Consider the following 18,147-nt stretch of genomic DNA (forward strand, 5'->3'; position numbering starts at 1 on the left):
GCAATATACAGATTCAGTGCTATTCCAATAAAAATTTCAAAGTCATTCTTCAAAGAAATAGAACAATTATTGATGAAATTCATATGGAATCACCAAAAACCCCAAATAGCCAAAGCTCTCCTGAAAAAAAAGAAGGGAATGGAGGCATCATACTCCCAGACTTCAGACTATACTACAAAGCCATAATCATCATCAAGCCAAACTGCATGGTATTGGAACAAGAACAGACACACAGACCAATGGAATGGAATAGAAAATCCAGAAGTAAACCGACAGATTTATGATCAACTAATCTTTGACAAAGGAGCAAAGACTATGCATTGGAGCAAAGAAAGTTTGTTCAATAAATGGTGCTGGGAAAACTGGGACGCTACATGCAAAAGAATGAAGCTTGACTACTATCTAACACCATGCACAAAAACCAGCTCAAAATGGATTAAAGAACTAGACATAAGACCTGAAACCATAAAATACATAGAAGGAAATATAGGCAAAACACTCCATGATATGCACATCAAAGACATCTTTACAGACACATCACCCAAAGCAGTGATAGTGAAGGCAAAGATAAACAGCTGGGACTACATCAAACTAAAGAGCTTCTGCACAGCAAAAGAGACAATAACAAAAACAAAGAGAAACCCCACCAACTGGGAGAACATTTTTGCACCCAACACTAATGATAAAGGACTGATCACAAAAATCTGCAAAGAGCTGATGAGACTCAACAACAACAAAGAAAATAATCCAGTCAAAAAATGGGCAGAAGAGATAAAAAGAAACTTCTCTGGAGAGGAAATGCAAATGGCCAACAGGCATATGAAAAAATGTTCAACATCACTTGTAATCAGGGAAATGCAAATCAAAACTACCATGAGATACCATTCACACCAGTGAGAATGGCATATATTAAAAAAACTAGCAACAACAAATGTTGGCGAGGGTGTGGAGAAAAAGGAACTCCCCTGCACTGTTGGTGGGAGTGCAAACTGGCCCAATCACTATGGAGAGCTGTGTGCAGATTTCTTGACCTCCTAAACATAGAGCTTCCATATGATCCAGCAATTCCACTCCTAGGTATTTACCCAAAGGACACAGAAACATCAATTCCAAAGAGCACCTGCACCCCTATGTATATAGCAGCACTATTTACAATAGCTAAGCTTTGGAAGCAACACAAATGCCCAAAAATAGATGACTGGATCAAGAAGATGTGGTACATATACACCATGGAATATTACTCAGCATTCAAAAAAGATAAACACATGCAATTTGCAGCAACATGGATGGCGCTGGAAGGGATCATGCTCAGCGAAATAAGCCAGAAAGAAAAAGAAAAATACCGGATGGTCTCACTCATAGCAGGAATCTAGAAAACTTAAATAAGGGACCAGGAAAAAGAATATAAGAAAGAAAATATCAAAATCAACAAACAACTATGAACCAGAGACACTCTATGGGGGGTGGGGGGGCGGGGAAAGTAGGGATTGGGGTCAAAATAAGGGGGTTGTAATTGTATGGGGAATATAAAAATAAAATTTAAATTAAAAAAAACATTTTTTAATCTAAGAAACTATAATGAGGTCTAAAGAATGGATAACTTACTTACACGTTCCCTTCAAAAATTATTAAATTTATAAAAGCAAAAAAGAAAAAAAAAAGTACAGGGGGAAAGTACCTCTAAAGGCAAGAACGCAAAATTTAAAATTTTTGTTTAGCTGCCCTCAGTCAAAAATTAACTTTTACTAAACTCACAAATAGAAAATCAGGAATATATCAAAACTGAAGTAACTTCTCACTTTAATAATTATCTGATTCAGCCTATATTCTTAAAAGTATACCAATGCAATCTATTATTTTCTTAAATATAATATAGTTATCATCAAATATCTATGTTCAAGTTAAGGGTCTGGGATACTTAAATAGTTTGTACAAATGATCAAATTCTCTTTGACACATTTAATTATTACCTGTTGGAAGGAGGTGGCTGTTGTACCTGGGGACCACGTGTTGCTTGAGTAACAGGAACTTTAGAAAGCCCCAGCATTTCCTGTAAAGAGATTATTTCTGTGATATTTGCTTAATTACTCCTTCAAAGGTGTATCACCTATTTACCATGTGCAAGGTGGTCTACTAGGCATTAAGAACACACAAAAGGGGGAAAAAAAAAAAAGAACACACAAAGAATAAAAGGTGCTACCTCAGCAAAAGGAGATACTAGCTCATAAAAATATTATTTCTCAGCGAAATAAGCCAGAAAGAAAATGAAAAATACCGGATGGTCTCACTCATAGCAGGAATCTTAAAAAACTTAGAAATCTTAGAAAACTTAAATAAGGGAACAGGAAAAAGAATAACTATAAGAAAGAAAATATCAAAATCAACACAAGAGACACTCTATGGGGGGTGGGGAGTGGGGAGGGGAGGGGCTGGGGTCAAAATAAGGGGATTGCAATTGTATGGGGAATATAAAAATAAAATTTATTTTAAAAAAAATATTATTTCTAATTAGCAGTCAAAACAAGTTATGTAACTGTCTTCATTCACTCCTTTCAAGGACTAGATCTCAAGTACCTGCTATGTGTACTATCTAAAGGAAAAAAATACATAGTCCCTGACCTTACAGAAATAGGAATTAACCAAATCATAACGTCAATTAGTGTAAAATTTCAACTGTAATAACTGCTATGAAGGAGATGCATGTCATCATATAAAGGAGGTCTCAAAGGTATATATATATACCTTGGATGTCTATACTTCTTAATTTTCTGACTTAATAACTAACCAAACTGCTAGTTTTGTTTTAAATTTTTGATGTATATACAATTCCTACTTTAGACCCATGGAGATAATATCATTACTAAAGCTTTTTTGATTCTAGAAATGTTCAGTCATGAAGCAATATAATAAAAGTATGTAATAGAAAAACAAAGACTTGCAAAGCAATTATTGGACTAGTCCTGTAGTATTTCTTGTACTGCTAGCAGGAACAGCAGCTTTTACTAAGGACTTACTGTGTATCAGTTTCTGTGCTAAACTCTTTATGTAACACTTCCTCACAAAGCAATAATGAACTAGATTTCTTAATCCCTGCTCTACAAATGAAAGGTGACACTCAGAAAAGTTAAGTAGCTTGCCTAAGGTTATACAACTAGTAAGTGACAACATATATATTAAACTAGGTTTTCTAAAAAGCCTCGATTATTTCATTAGTAGTACATTACTTCATTTAGTACTAATAATAACCATGCAAAATAGGTATTATTTATCTTTCCCATAAAGGATGAGAAAAAAAAGAAATCAGCCCAAGATTGCACAACTACTAGAGTCTAAGATTTGATGCCAGGATTATCTGGGGAGCAAAAATCAGGTTCAACTAGTTGGACATAGAAAAAAGATAAAAACATTTTAATGGAGAAAACAGTCTACAGGCATTCATTATCACTGCAAAAAGGCTTAAGTTTTACTTATTATATAACTTAGGTAAAATGTACTCTGCAATCAAAATTAACACTAAACCACTTAAAATAAATCTACCATTTAAAAATAACATTAAGGGCCTCCCTGGTAGCGCACACGGGTTGAACGCAGCGCTGTGAAGCTGTCCGAAGCCTCTGCAGTGCCGGTTTGATCCCGCTGGCTGCGGAGCAATCCACATGGGGCAGCAGAACTCTCCTGTCTCGCCCACTGCCCCCCTCAGTAGTGTATTTCGGTCATTCTGCCTGTTCTGTTCCCTGTTCTATTTCTGGTGAATCCTCTCACCCTCCCGCGCATCTCTGGCCTGTGTACCCCATTCTTGTATAAATAAATCTTAAAAAAAAACTAACATGAGGGAAAAAAAATAACATTAAGAGCGAACATTTAAAGTCTATTTAATTCCTGTGACCACTCCACAGAAGACTATAATTATCTCCAATCTACAGATTAAAAAATTTAAGGTACAAAGAATTTAAAACTTGCCCACTTTCTCTCCTGTCTCATGGAAATAAATAATCCTCCTCTCCAAGGTACTCTGCTTCTCTACCATGCCTTGTGAAACTTCACTTTCTTCATCTTACTCTTGCTTTCACACTCATTAACTTTGGTCTCTTTCTTTTCTATGTATAAACACATTCAAGTGTTCCTTCTTCTAATATAAACATCTTTAACTCAATTCTCTCTCTCTCAAAATCCCAACTAGGTCTTCCTTACCTTCAGCAAGAAACCTCTTAAAAGTCTCTCAATTTTCTCCACTTCCTCAAGCCTTATTCACGATATCATTTTATCCTCCCTATCCAAACTTCAATCTCTTGTCAACTGTAGCACCACTAGCCCAGTTTGCAAGCTTCCAATTAGAATCAGCCTCAAAAATCTTTTCTTTTTCATTATGGGCAACCTGGAGGTCTTCGAAGTCTGATTTAATATCTGCTTAGTTTATACCAGTCTTATCTAACTAGCCCAGGATACCCGTTCTCACCTGGGGGTAGTAACAGAATCAGTTAGAGAGTCTTCAAAGTACTTCCATGAACAACCCTCACTTCCCAACCACATATTCACTCATAGGCTATCAAAAAGTCTATCAAAAATCCCCAGATGATTCCAGTAGGCTACATATAACTCTTCTTCCTTGAAAATAAAGCTTCAATTTGCCCCAAAGATAAAAGTGTTGTCCTAGAATCTGAAAAATATGTACACTCATAGCTCACACAATAACTCTTAAGCCTTAAAATATCTCTGTGAAATAAGTTTTCGATTCCTAAGTAAGATGTCAAGAGATAAAAGCTAGCATTCTGTAGTCGCTTTCTCTAAGTCTTCAGCAAGTCTCTTTCATAAACTCTTCAAATCTTTAGTAAAATACCTTTAGTTTCACTCTAAATTCTAAGGATACATTTACAAGTTCAGGGTTTCAATCTATATAACAATCACGATAAATGAAAGAAAACTACTATCAATACATTTAAAGACTTAGTTATAATACAATTCTATCAGTCATACATAACAGAAATGTTTTTTAGAAACTTTTACCGAGAGGCATTTATAGACATAATGTAGAGTGATGTTCACAGAGAGCTGAAACTATCATTCTTGTCATTTACCTGTAGTTGTTTGGCAGACAGATCTTTTGTTCCTCTGAAGACGTAGCTTTTTGAAATGCCTTCACATCCAAGTTCATGAACCTGCACCATTCTCCCAAAAGTAATAAGTCCAACCAAAGCTGTAGGTGGTAAAAGACTTAATGACATCTGCATAGATTCTTTCAGGGCTTGTAAATCTTCGTCTTCCATGCAAGTATCAACCACATAGAGGAAGATCAAAGGCATCTGAGGACCACGCTTTTGAAAGATTTTGCAGTAAGAAAAAAGATGTTATTTTATTTTATTTATTTATTTTTAATAGAGGCATGTTTTATTTATTTGTTTGTTTGTTTGTTTATACATGCACTGGGTACAGTCAGAAGCGCGGGAGGGTGAGAGAATTCACCAGAGCCAGAGCAGGGAGCAGAGCAGGCAGAAGGACCGAAGTACACTGCTGAGGGGAGCAGCGGGCGGCAGGGGAGGTCTGCGCACCATGTGGGACCCTCCTCTGGTGGCCGGGGAGCAGCCGGGGATCGAACCAGCGCCGCAGAGGCCGCGGGCAGCTTCGCAACCCAGCACTCAACCGCTGCGCCACAGGGGAGGCCCAAAAAGATGTTATTTTAAAAGCATTAATTTGCACCTGAAACTACTGTTTTATGTCAAATATACCTGAATTAAAAAATATAAAAGCACTAACACTGAAGTGAAACATAAGGATAATCAATAACATTAATACATAGTACACTCATACAATGGAATTCTAATAAGCCATTTCAGAAATGAAACAATTTATGTGTGTGTGTATATATGTATTATACATATATACCAGGTCCCCTTGTACATACACATACACACACAAACAGAAAGACATTCAAGACATATCACCAAGTGAAAAATCAAGTTTTAAAAACATTATGTATAGTTTTATAAGGGATATTTTCACTTTTCATTTTATTTATCTGCCTGTTTCATTTCTTATAATAAGTATATACTTCTTTTAAAAAATAATAACTATAAAGTTTAAAATCAAAATGAGGTGGTTTTTACAGAATTATCTACGTAAATGAGATTTTAAGAGACTAGAAACTGGCCAGGCTAATTACTGACTCAAGTGAAACATATTCTGCTTTCTTTACAACACTGATAATGAATATTAATTCCACACTTAAATCTGTAATGACTATGTTAGGAGATTTAGAAAGGGGAAAATTATTTTCCTAACAAGGAGCAATGTAAGTCATAATCAGACTTGGGGATATTGCGTCAGTCTCCAGCAACATATTGACTAAGTATTTGTGAATGGACTTTCTAATCACAAAGCCAGATTGATACCTTATTATTTACTGATCTACTCAGTACAGTGGTCCTCTTTTATGTAAGGGGAAACATAGCAAGATACGCAGTGGAGATGCCTGAAACTATGCATAGTCCAAATAATATACAGCAAGCCCTCACCTAACATCATTGATAGATTCTTGAAAACTGTGACTTTAAGAGATACAAAGTATAATGTTAATAGTAAGTCCTAGGATAATGTCATTTTGTCTAATATGGGATGATAATTTTTTTTCTCATTTATGTTACACCATAAAGATGTTACTTGGGGACATACCTACAGTGAAAGTTAATTTATAAATGAGGCACAGTAACACACTAGCAACACTAACAAGTAATAAAATAGAACAATTCTAATAATATGCTGCAATAAAAGTTAGGCTGAATATAGTCTCTCTTTCTCAAAGTATTTTTGTATAGTGGTTGACCACACATAATAGAAACTGTGGATAAAAGAGACTCTGCTTAGCAAATGACACTACTCCACCCAATATCCTGGCCACACATCAAATAACTACAACAGAGAAATTACTTTGCTCAAACTGACCTTGACAATCTTACCTTTGAAACACTCCATCAATTCAACGTGAGAATCAAGGATGAAACCTTTTAAGTGATCTCAATTTAACAATTATTTTGGTAGAAAGTAAGCTGCTCAATATTTAAAACTTTCTTAAAGATTAACATTTAAGTCCTTACCAGAACTACATATTCAATGCTAGAAAACTGAGGTAAAAGTTCAGCAGGCTGATTCAGTTCAGATATGCCAGCATAAGTAGGTGGAAACTACAGAGAAAAAAAAACAAAAAAAATTGTAACAAATTACGTGCCAGAAAGAATAATTATACTTCAAAACTGAAAATAATTACTTACTCATCTATCTATTTAAAATAGGTATTTTGAAAGATAAACACCAGATGGTATCACTTATATGTAGAATATAGAGAAATAAAACAAAGAGTCAGACAAAAACAAATCACTAACAAATCCTAGAAATTAGACTGTAGAATTGAGGCTATCAAAGAATTAGGGAAGGATGGGGAACTAAGTGGGGAGGGGGGGAAAATGGATGACAATGGAGGACTTGGTGGTGGGTATAGTGTGGTAACACATCTGAAGAGGTGTGAGCCTGCATCTCTGAATCATTTACAGTGTTGCAAACCAATGTTACCTCAATAAAAAGATATTTTTAACATGAAAAATTTTCTTTCTTTATAAATATATATCTCTCTGCATAGTTAGACTATTATTAACATTACATTTGTAAAGGGGATTTACTTACCTGATTCCTTTGATAACAAAAGTTGCAAGCCCAAAGTTTTGCCCGGTAATCCACTTGACTGTTTTAAGAAAATAAATAATAGCTCATGTTTCAGTTCATTTTTACCAGGATCCTAATTTCAATAAAATTAATTACTCTCTAAAATATGAGCACAATCAAGCTGATAGTCAAAGTGATCTTTTTTTTTTTTTAAAGATTTATTTATTTATTTAGGGCCTCCCCTGGTGGCGCAGCAGTTGAGCGCTGGGTTGTGAGGCTGCCTGCAGCCTCTGCAGCGCCAGTTTGATCCCCAGCCACTGGCGAGGGTCCCAAAAAAAAAAAAAAAAAAAAAAAAAAAAATTTATTTATTTATACAAGCACTGGTTTCAGTCAGAAGCGCAGGAGGGTGAGAGGATTCACCAGAGCCAGTGCAGGGAACAGAACAGGCAGAAGGACCACCGAAGCACACTGCTGAGGGAAGCAGGAAGCAGTGGGCACAGCAGGAGAGGTCTGCGCACCATGTGGGACCCTCGCAGGCATCCAGGGAACGAACCGGCGCTGCAGAGCCTGTGGGCAGCTTCGCAGCCCAGCACTCAACCTCTGCGCCACCAGGGGAGGCCCCAAAGTGATCTTTAAAAGCATGTACATTTAGATGTTGCCAATATCTAATTCATACTTTCAACATACAAATTTGCCTAAATGAATATAATTTTTAATATGTAGCAAACACCAAGAGTATAATTAAAGTAATCCTATTTTCTCCTTCAAAATTACTTAGTAACTTCTACATTCAGATTGAAAAACATTTATTCAATCAAAAGTATAGATATTTAATGTTTACTATATACCAGCCATTATTCTAGGTATGGTCATACAGCAATGAAAGGAAAAGATCCCTGCTCTCATGGAGATGATAGATAAGACAGATAATAGACAAATAGATGCATAAACAAAAAGACACTCTGAGACAGTGATAATGAAGATTGAAGAAAACAAAGCAAAATGTGAGAATGTGTTTGGAAGGACTACTTTAAAGGAAGTTCTTCTTGAACAACTAAAATAAAGACTAAATAAATGAAAAGGAATCAGAGCAATATAGGCAGAATATATATCTGTTGCACAGTTTCCAAGATAGAAATAGATTGGTATATTCAAGGGCCAGAATGAGGGGAAGTATAACATAGATAAGAATAAGGAAACTGGATGATACAAGATGAAGGCAACAATACAGAGGATAGAGAAGGTAGGACTTTACAGGTCTTGTGAAAAAGTTTGGATTTTTTCATTTTAAGTATCATGAGAAGCTACTGGGGGATTTTTAAAATCTGATATCCATTTAAAAAACTCTAGCTTCCAGGGACTCCCTGGTGGCACAGGGATTAACATCTCTGCACTATCAAGCTACCTCCAGCTACTGCAGCATAAGTTCAATCCCCAGCCGGGGAGCTAACCCACATAGAGGAGAAGACCTCTCCTGTCTCATCCACTGCTCCTCTCAGCAGTTTATTTCCATAGATCCGCCTGTTCTACTCCCCATTCTGTCTCTGGTGAATCTTCTCTGGTGCACCCCCTGCACCTCTGGCCTAGAGACCAGTTCTTGTATGCATAAATAAATAAAAAGAAATCTTTAAAAAAAAAAAACCCTCTAGCTTCTGGAGAATAAACTACTGAAAGACAAAAGTGGAAACAGATTAGCTGGGAAGATAATGAAACTGTGCAGAAAAAAAGATGGTATATCTTAAAATAGAGTGTACAAGCAACAACTGAGTGAGACTAAATCAGTAAATGTTCTGGAGGTAAGACTTACTAGATTTGCTGGTGGACTGATGAGGAGAAAGAGAATGGAAAGAGAGATAAAAGTTGATTCCTGAGATACTGGTTTATGCAACAAGAAATCATAAGATTTTCCAAATGCCATATCATTCATCTATGACTTTTCTTTTTTCTTCTTTTTTTTTAAGATTTATTTATTTATGCATATAAGAGCTAGGGTACAGGCCAGAGGTGTGGAGGTGAGAGGGTTCACCAGAGACAGAGTGGGGAACAGAACAGGCAGACTGATTGAAGTACACTGCTGAGGGGAGCAGCGGGTGAGTCAAGAGAGGTCTGGGTTGCTCCCTGGACGGCCAGGGGTCGAACTTGTGCCACAGAGGCTGCAGACAGCTTCATAGGTTGTGTCTCAACCCCTTGCGCCACCAGGGAGGCCCCATTTATGACTTTTCTTATGATACAAAATGGGTTGATACTCAGCCAGCACCAGTACCTAGAGAATAGTATCTAATAGTTTACATAGCAACAACTTTACATTTGGTCTCTTGTCAATTACTACAACTAGAATGATCCTAAAATATTTAAAGCTCATTAGATTTTACTATGCTAATTTGAAATAACTATAAGCAAAAACAAAGGCATTTTAATATAAATGAGCAAGAAAGAACTAAGTTTTTTTCCCTACACCTCCCCCGCTCAAGAAACTAAATTTTTAAATCAAATTGCCACATTCACTTTTTCCATATATTTTAATTACCATAAAGGATTCAAAACTGCACGGCAAGTGGTCCTACTACACAGAACAGGTTCATATTGAATAGGTGGTAAATCAGGTCTCTCCTTCAGTGGTGTAAATAGAGATGCTACTGGAACAACCATTCTTGTTGCTTCTAGTCGACTTGATGGCCAAACATTCCAACTAAATCGGACTCCATCTCGTTCTTCATTTTGTTGGATGAATTCCAAATAGGTTGTCATTGTAGAGCTTTATTCTTATTTCTGTAATAAAATGAAAGGCTATTTAAAAATCCAGGAGTCTCCTAAGGAAATTCAAAATATTGAGCAAGGGAACAGGATCTGAAACATAAAGGATGACAAGGATTAGCAACAAACCTACCTTATAGAAGAACCCCTGGGTCTCATTAGGCTCAGCCTGGATGAGCAAATTTATGTGAAAATGAGACAAGGCAGATTGCATGCTTATGATCAGCACTGAAGTATATTAGGAGATGTGGAAGACTTTGTGACTACTATAGAAAATGATGAGGAACCCTAAGAAAAGATGAGACCCCAACAAAAATCAGAGGAATGTTATCTTTTAATTCACTCTTGAGAAATATTCTGACGCTTTTTGTTTGGTGCAATGGTGTTGCACTAATTGCCCCTCCAGTGACAGTTGGCAGAAACAAAGAATTTATCCTGTATGGAAAATAGGAGACTGTACAATTGCCTCATTAAATGTAGAAGACATTTAAAAGAGAAGTCTGTGTAAATTTTCACATTAAGAAATGACCCAGATTTTTCCGCTCCTGAAATGAGTTGATTTGCAGATAACTGACAAATTCTTAAACTAAACTGCATTTTTATTTTTTCTCTAACCCTTCCAATTAATGTGGTCACGAAAACATGGAACTCTTTTACAGGCGTTAATTTATTCCAATTGTTCCTTTGGAAAATTTCTGACTATTTCCTTAAAAGTTGTTTCTCCAGGTTTTTTTTTTTTTTTTTACAAAAACTCACAATAAGTATGCCTTCGGTAATATTAAATAGTAAGAAATCATGAACTTAATGAAAATAATTCTCTTAAGAGAAAGAGTAGCAAGCAACAATAACTGTCCACTTATAACAAAATAATAAATGATTCTACAGAAGCCAATACCCACCAGACCCAATCAGAGGTATTTTATCCTTTAATTCGCTCTTGAAAAAACTATAGTAAAAACTTAATAAATAATAAAATCAGTGTTCTATTTATTTATATAGGAAAGGTATAAAGGGGGGGCAAGGGAATCTAGACCCAAGACTTTCCACATCAGCCTTTAAGTTACATTAGTCTAAGTAAACGGATTGTCAAAATTATAAAATCTATCTGAATATACTAGAAAATGCTAAGTTTCCACCAAGCTTTCTTTAAAAGACTATTTAATACCACATAATAACAGATTTTCCCAAAACTGGGTATTTCTGCTTTAGACAGGTCATTTTTTCTACTGTGCAAATACAGGACATTCATGGCACATAAATACTTGCTAAGTAGTGTTCCTATGATTTATATATTATTTTGCCTCTTTTATAGAAACCTAATTCAGAATATAACATTCCAACTTAAGAGAACACTGTTTTAAATTCTAATCTGAAATCTATAACTTCAATATAATCACTTACATTTACTACTAGGAGAAGCGTGATGCTGCTCTGGCAAGGGCCCAGTGTCTAGAGACAGCTCCATCTTGTTACTCTCTAATTGCCTATCTACAACAATGCCAGCTTTCCTATCTAAGCAACAGTTCTATCTCTCAAACTGCAACAGAGGCTAGTGATGGAAGGAAACTGTAGAATTTAAAGATCTGGTAAAGTAAGGTTTCAAGTGCTATGTGGCTAACCGAAGGATTTGTGGCAGAGATGAAGTTAAAAGAACTGAAGAATTATAGTGTCAGACGAGTCAATATGTTGAAGTTGCTAAGAATGAAAGGACAACAAACTGATTCTAAAATGTAAGAGGGAAGGAAAGGTATTATTTGGAAAATAAAAAACAATTTTAATTATAAAAAAATTTTTAAATAGGGCCTCCCGTTGTGGCGCAGGCAGTTGAACGCAGCGCTGTGAAGCTGCCCACAGCCTCTGCAGCGCCAGTTTGATCCCTGCCAGCTGGCGAGGGTCCCACACAGTCCAACAGACCTCTCCTGTCTCGCCCGCTGCTCCCCTCAGCAGTGTATTTCGTCAGTCTGCCTGTTCTGTTCCCCTCTCTGTCTCTGGTGAATCCTCTCACCCTCCCGCACATCTGGCCTGTACCCCGGTTCTTGTATAAATCAATCAATCAATCTTTTTAAAAATAATTTTTAAATAGATAATACAAATTAGAGAAAATGAAGCTTAACAAATTCAGTATCTTAAGCAACTAAAAACTTTCCCTTCTTTAAAAAGAAACAGAGGCCTCCCTGGTCACACAGGGGTTAAAGTCTCAGCACTATCAAGCTATTGCCAGGCCCTGCATGAGTTCAATCCCCGGCCTGGGACAGCAGACCTTTCCTGTCTCCCCGCTGCTCCCCTGAGCAGTGCATTTCAGTAGATCCTCCTGTTCTGTTCCCCAGTCTGACTCTGATGAATCCTCTCACCCTCCCTCCCTCCCCCGCACCTCAGGCCAGTACTCCAGTTCTTGTATGCATAAATAAATAAATAAATCTAAAAAAAAAAGAGAGATCATGGATTTTTCAAAGCTTGACAAAGAGTAAAGAGGAATTATAAAATAATTCAATTTGTTTAGGAAAGATTTTCCTGAGGGCAAATACAAGAGACAGCTTTGAGAAGGAGGATATGAGCTTTCAAGATAAAACAGCTGTTGGAAGATAATGATAAAGGCCTGGGATAGTCACAGGGTAGATAAAGATGCCAAACTCAGTTCAAACACAGGTGACAGTAAAAAGAGAAACAATCTCTGGGAAAGAAATTAAATTTCTGTGCCTCCCCGGTGGTGCAGCGGTTGAGCGCTGGGTTGCGAAGCTGCCCGCAGCCTCTGCAGCGCCAGTTCGATCCCCGGCTGCTCCCCGGCCACTGGAGGAGGTTCCCGGCCACTGGAGGAGGTTCCCACGTGGTGTGCAGACCTCTCCTGCCGCCCGATACTCCCCTCAGCAGCGTACTTCGGTCCTTCTGCCTGCTCTGCTCCCCACTCTGGCTCTGGTGAATTCTCTCACCCTCCCGTGCTTCTGACTGTACCCAGTTTTTGTATAAACAAATAAATAAATCTTTAAAAAAATTAAAAAAGAAAACCTGTCTCAGGATTTAAAAAAAAAAAAAGAAATTAAATTTCTACCAACACCTTCCATGCTACAAATGTGAATATAAATTCTAAAGCTATAAAATCTCTACCCTTATTTTTATAGAACATAAAGCAAGTGAGGTTTTCCACATAATACTTAACTGCATCTATATCCAAGATACATCAAAAATGCATCACCAATAAGTATTAAAATATACTTGACCAATCAGTGTTTTCATCTGAACCACAAAACACACAAAAAAAATTGCTCTGAGTGACTATTTTCTCAATCCACCAAAAATGGTACCTAAGTGTTAGCAAGGTATTTGGCATTTTTCCGAAAATGGATGAAGTGAGCCTTTCACTGGAAAACATTCGTCAGATTTTGTTGCCAATGATAAAATTTGAGCTCTCAAGCATTTACCACGATTTTTAAAAATGTGTATATATAGTACTATGAGCTTCCTATCTCCCTAATATGTAAAGGTTGTTCTGATGAGATCCTTGGTGCATTAATGTAAGATATTTATGTTGTATAGTGAAGATATACATTATTCAGTGAGCACTATCTCTTAAATGATCAATCCACAACATTTCAAAATCTTACACAGGTAAATGATCAAAGTGCAGAATAAACGAATGGTTTTTAAAATAAGAGAGTAGAAAAAGTCACTTCTAAAGTTTCAGATTCCACACTACAATTAACCTTTGATTTCTTTTTATTTAAAAAAAAATTCATTTATTTATGCAAGAATTGGGGTAGAGGCCACATGTGTGGGAGGGTGAGAGGATTCACCAGAGACAGAGTGGGGAACAGAACAGGCAGACTGAGGAAATACACTGCTGAGGGGAGCAGCGGGCGAGCCAGGAGAGGTCTGCCACGCCATGTGGGTTTCTCTTCTGGCCAGCAGGCTTGAACTCATGCTGCAGAGGCTGCAGATTGCTTCATAGTGCAGTGCTTAACCCCTTGCACCACAAGGGAGGCCCACTTGTCTTCTATTAAGCCAGATATTTTTAAATCCTCAATAATTTATAAAAGGATCCTGAAAACTACTGCCTTAGGACATGAGGGCTTAATTCAATCAGGGAACCTAGTAGAGAAAGGCTCTTTATAGGGTACTTAACATAAAGACATTTACAGGCAATGGCCAGGTTTAAGTTTCTATAATAGGTAACAAGACTGGATTATAACGTCAAATCCTTACTTTTAATGAAGACCTGCCAAATATCATCTAAGTGATATTGAGCACAATCCCCTCCTCTTCCTCACTCTTTTTCCTCTCAATCTCCTCTACTGGCAGATCACATTTGCTCACTAAATCACATCCATTATATTTCTTACATCCTCATAGTCCAGCAGCCTTTTTCATAAAGTCCCACCTGTTTCTTATCAAGTGGGTCAGTTAAATGGCCATGCACAATACCTCTCAACTTTCTCTCACCTTTCATAGATACAAATTGCTCAATTTTCAAATCACTAATTCTAGCCTGAAACTTGGTAGGCCCCGCCTCATTCAACAATGGCATTATTTGAAATAAAGTCCTTGTTTACAAACCACCTTTTCACAAACTAGCATTTTTTTTAAAGATTTGTTTGTTTATTTTTAGAGATTTATTTATTTATTTATTTATGCAAGCACTGGGTACAGTCAGAAGCGCGGGAGGGTGAGAGAATTCACCAGAGCAAGAGCGGGGAGCAGAACAGGCAGAAGGACCCAAGTACACTGCTGAGGGGAGCAGGGGGCGGCCGGAGAAGTCTGTGCGCCATGTGGGACCCTCGCCTGCGGCCGGAGATTGAACTGGCGCTGCAGAGGCTGCGGGCAGCTTCGTAACCCAGTGCTCAACCGCTGCACCACCAGGGGAGACCCCACAAACTAGCATTATTTAGCACTCTGTTGCCTGAGTAAAACCATAAAACCAAATAAAAATGATTCAGACACTATATTAGGATGCAGATTTAACATACAAGTCGTTTTATGCATATTTTTAAAGTGGTACAAATACAAAAGACTATTTTAAAGAACTGTCTCATTTTTCACAAGTTATGATCCGTGGGAGTTACTTTAGTTAAGTAACTGTTCATGGCATAAATAAAAACAAAAAAGCAAAACATCACGCCACTTTAACCAGCATATCAAATACATGTCCATAGTATTTTAAGATTTTCCTTACAATCTTTTTTCACTATTCCAATTTTAGCCCTTTTACAGATATCTAAGTGAAAGCCATCCTATATAGCAAGTAAAATATGAGCTCTTTTCAAATACCTGTCTTAGCCGACAACTAAATGCACCTCTCCTTCAGATGCCAGATCCTCAATGAACAGTCTTCAATTACATACATAGGATGAGTAGCTTTATGATCAAAGACCGAGCTTGATCTACAAAACTACAAGAAACTTAAGAGTTAGATATAATTTCTTTTTCTTTTTTTTTTTTTTTTAGAGGCATGTTTTATTTATTTATTTTGTTTGTTTGTTTGTTTTTTTTTTTTTTTGTTTATACATGCACTGGGTACAGTCAGAAGCGCGGGAGGGTGAGAGAATTCACCAGAGCCAGAGCGGGGAGCAGAGCAGGCAGAAGGACCGAAGTACACTGCTGAGGGGAGCAGCGGGCGGCAGGAGAGGTCTGCGCGCCATGTGGGATCCTCCGCCGGTGGCCGGGGAGCAGCCGGGGATCGAACCGGCGCCGCAGAGGCCGCGGGCAGCTTCGCAACCCAGCGCTCAACCGCTGCGCCACCGGGGAGGCCCGAGTTAGATATAATTTCTAACTCTACAATTCTATGAGTCAATTAAACATGGGAAGGGAGACTTACATGCACTTATATTTAAATCTAAAACGTATTTTAACCAAGTTAATTCGGCTAGTTATCCACGGTTTTGAGGGAAGTTCATATGAAAACGTGAATTCAAGATAGTTACTGCAGTGACTACATGCAGTTAACACGATTTCTCCGTTCCCAACAAAACGGGAAAATGCTTGGGCCAATTTGGAAGCACAACGTATGATGGTTTAATCTGAAACTGAACTCTTTGTAATCAAGGCCCTGGGCATTGTGTTTATCAGGCACTTTTCTCCTTATCCCCTTTAACCACCAAGGCCGAACTACGGGTGACGAAGTCACCTCGGTTCAAAGTCTAGGGCACTTCAGAGCAGGCAAGGAATGAACCAAGAAGTCCGAGGGCCAGAAGCGGGGAAAGGCTGGGGTAGGGAAGGCGAGTCCCTCCGGAGACCCGGGTGGGGTGCTGGGCGAGACGCCCCAACTGACGTTTTGTCACCCCACTCCCTCCTTCCCCGACCCACCCAGGGAGCCGGGTGAGGGACCAAGCCCCCAGGCCCGGGCAGAACGAATCAGAGGGTGATGAGTAAGAGGGCAGACAGCTTCAGGGCTCCAGGCCACCCCCGCCGAGCCCGGGTCGCAGCTCCCAGGCGCGCCCCCCGCCTCGGGGCACCAGGAGGGCAGAGCGGGCAGCAGCCCCGAGACCCCGGCCGCCCCTCCCCCGCCGCGCGCCCGCGGACAGCCCCTCCCCGGGAGCTGGCCGGCGGAGCCCCTGAAATCGGCCCTTACCACAGTGCACCCCTACAAGTCCCGCGCCGGACGCCGCCCGCGCCTCGCAAAATCAGTCCTCCTCGCGGAGCTGCCGCTGCCGTGGCACAGCAATCAGGGCCGGCGCCGCCCCGCCCCCGGCCTCCACGAAGCCCTGGGCCAGGCCAACATGGCTGGCGCCGCCTCTGCCACGTCAAGGGGCGGGCGCGAGGAGGAAGGGGCGGGGGCAGCGCCGCGGGCGGGGCGCCGGGCCCGGGAGCCGAGCGCAGCCAAGCGGTAAGTCTAGGAGGGGGCCGGCGGAACGCTGGGCGGGGTGCCGGGCGGGGTGCCGAGCTGTGTGCAGGGCGGGGGAACTGGAGCGAGGGGGCAGGACTGAGCCCGGAGGGGAGGATAGGACCAGGCTGTGGAACGCGGGAGGGGCCGGGATCTGGGCCGAGTTGAAAGAGTAGTGTAGGTGTGCGCCCCGGAGCACCTTTGCCCTGTCTCGGGTGAGCCCGTTTCCAGCTCAGTGTGAGCCGCTGGAAAGGTAGGAACTGACGCTGTTGCCTCTCAGAGTCCTCAGCTCGTCCAGAGACAAGGAGGCCTCCTCTGGGATGTCCCCTCCTTCAAAGACCCGGGTGGATTCCTAGAGCCACAAAACAACCACATCTTCCCTGGGAAAGAAAAAAAAAAGTGAGAAATTCGTGCAGCAAATATTTCCTGAACATCTACTATGTGCAGTTGCGGTTGTGTTATGACCTAAGCAAAACAGATCAAAATCCCTGGCCTGGAAAAGAATTTACATGCTGTTTATGTAGTCCCAGTCAGTCTACCTCTACACTACCTCTGCCCCTCCCCTACACACACACACACATACTCTCCTACAATCTTTGGTTGACTAATCTTGATGCTTTTTCTGCTTCCCTTTCACGAAAGAACTGAGCAAAATGAGACACTGACATTTGAATTTGGCTATCTCAGGCAATTCCGTCCTTGAGGAAGGTGGTCTCCAAACTTACTCCACATATGACAGTACTGAGAATCCTGCAAAATTTAGCTAGCTCTGTAAGCATTTTAGGAAATGGGGGTGGGAAGGAGAGATCAAATCCTTATACTCCAAGGTTATAATCATGACAGATAACATGCATATCAAACATGTTTTCCTTTCTGCAATATGACTATGTGAAAGCTGTTTTGTAAGGTATGAGGGTAAGTTTGCTTTTCAA

At 39.5% G+C, this 18,147-nt stretch overlaps 1 protein-coding gene across 4 annotated transcripts in view; it reads right to left on the reverse strand.

Annotated features, from left to right (window-relative positions):
* SEC23A (SEC23 homolog A, COPII coat complex component) overlaps nt 1-18,147 on the reverse strand; it is a 61,045-nt gene that overhangs the window by 37,781 nt on the left and 5,117 nt on the right. Inside the window, exons 1-7 of one of the 4 annotated variants that reach the window (XM_037503227.2) lie at nt 16,699-16,784; nt 15,664-15,784; nt 10,178-10,419; nt 7,672-7,729; nt 7,089-7,175; nt 5,076-5,312; nt 1,971-2,050 (exon numbers count right to left, since the gene is read on the reverse strand). In XM_037503227.2, the coding sequence (XP_037359124.1) occupies nt 1,971-2,050; nt 5,076-5,312; nt 7,089-7,175; nt 7,672-7,729; nt 10,178-10,398 (683 nt within the window). In that variant the 5' untranslated portion in view covers nt 10,399-10,419; nt 15,664-15,784; nt 16,699-16,784. Of the gene's footprint in view, nt 1-1,970; nt 2,051-5,075; nt 5,313-7,088; nt 7,176-7,671; nt 7,730-10,177; nt 10,420-10,537; nt 10,672-15,663; nt 15,785-16,698; nt 16,785-16,963; nt 17,088-18,147 lie in introns of those variants that run through there. The other 3 variants (XM_037503226.2, XM_054689998.1, XM_037503228.2) reach the window with 3 other exon arrangements.

Source organism: Talpa occidentalis, unplaced genomic scaffold, assembly GCF_014898055.3.
Source record: "Talpa occidentalis isolate TD23 unplaced genomic scaffold, MPIMG_talOcc4v2.1 talOcc4.11, whole genome shotgun sequence".
NCBI classification, from domain to species: domain Eukaryota; kingdom Metazoa; phylum Chordata; class Mammalia; order Eulipotyphla; family Talpidae; genus Talpa; species Talpa occidentalis.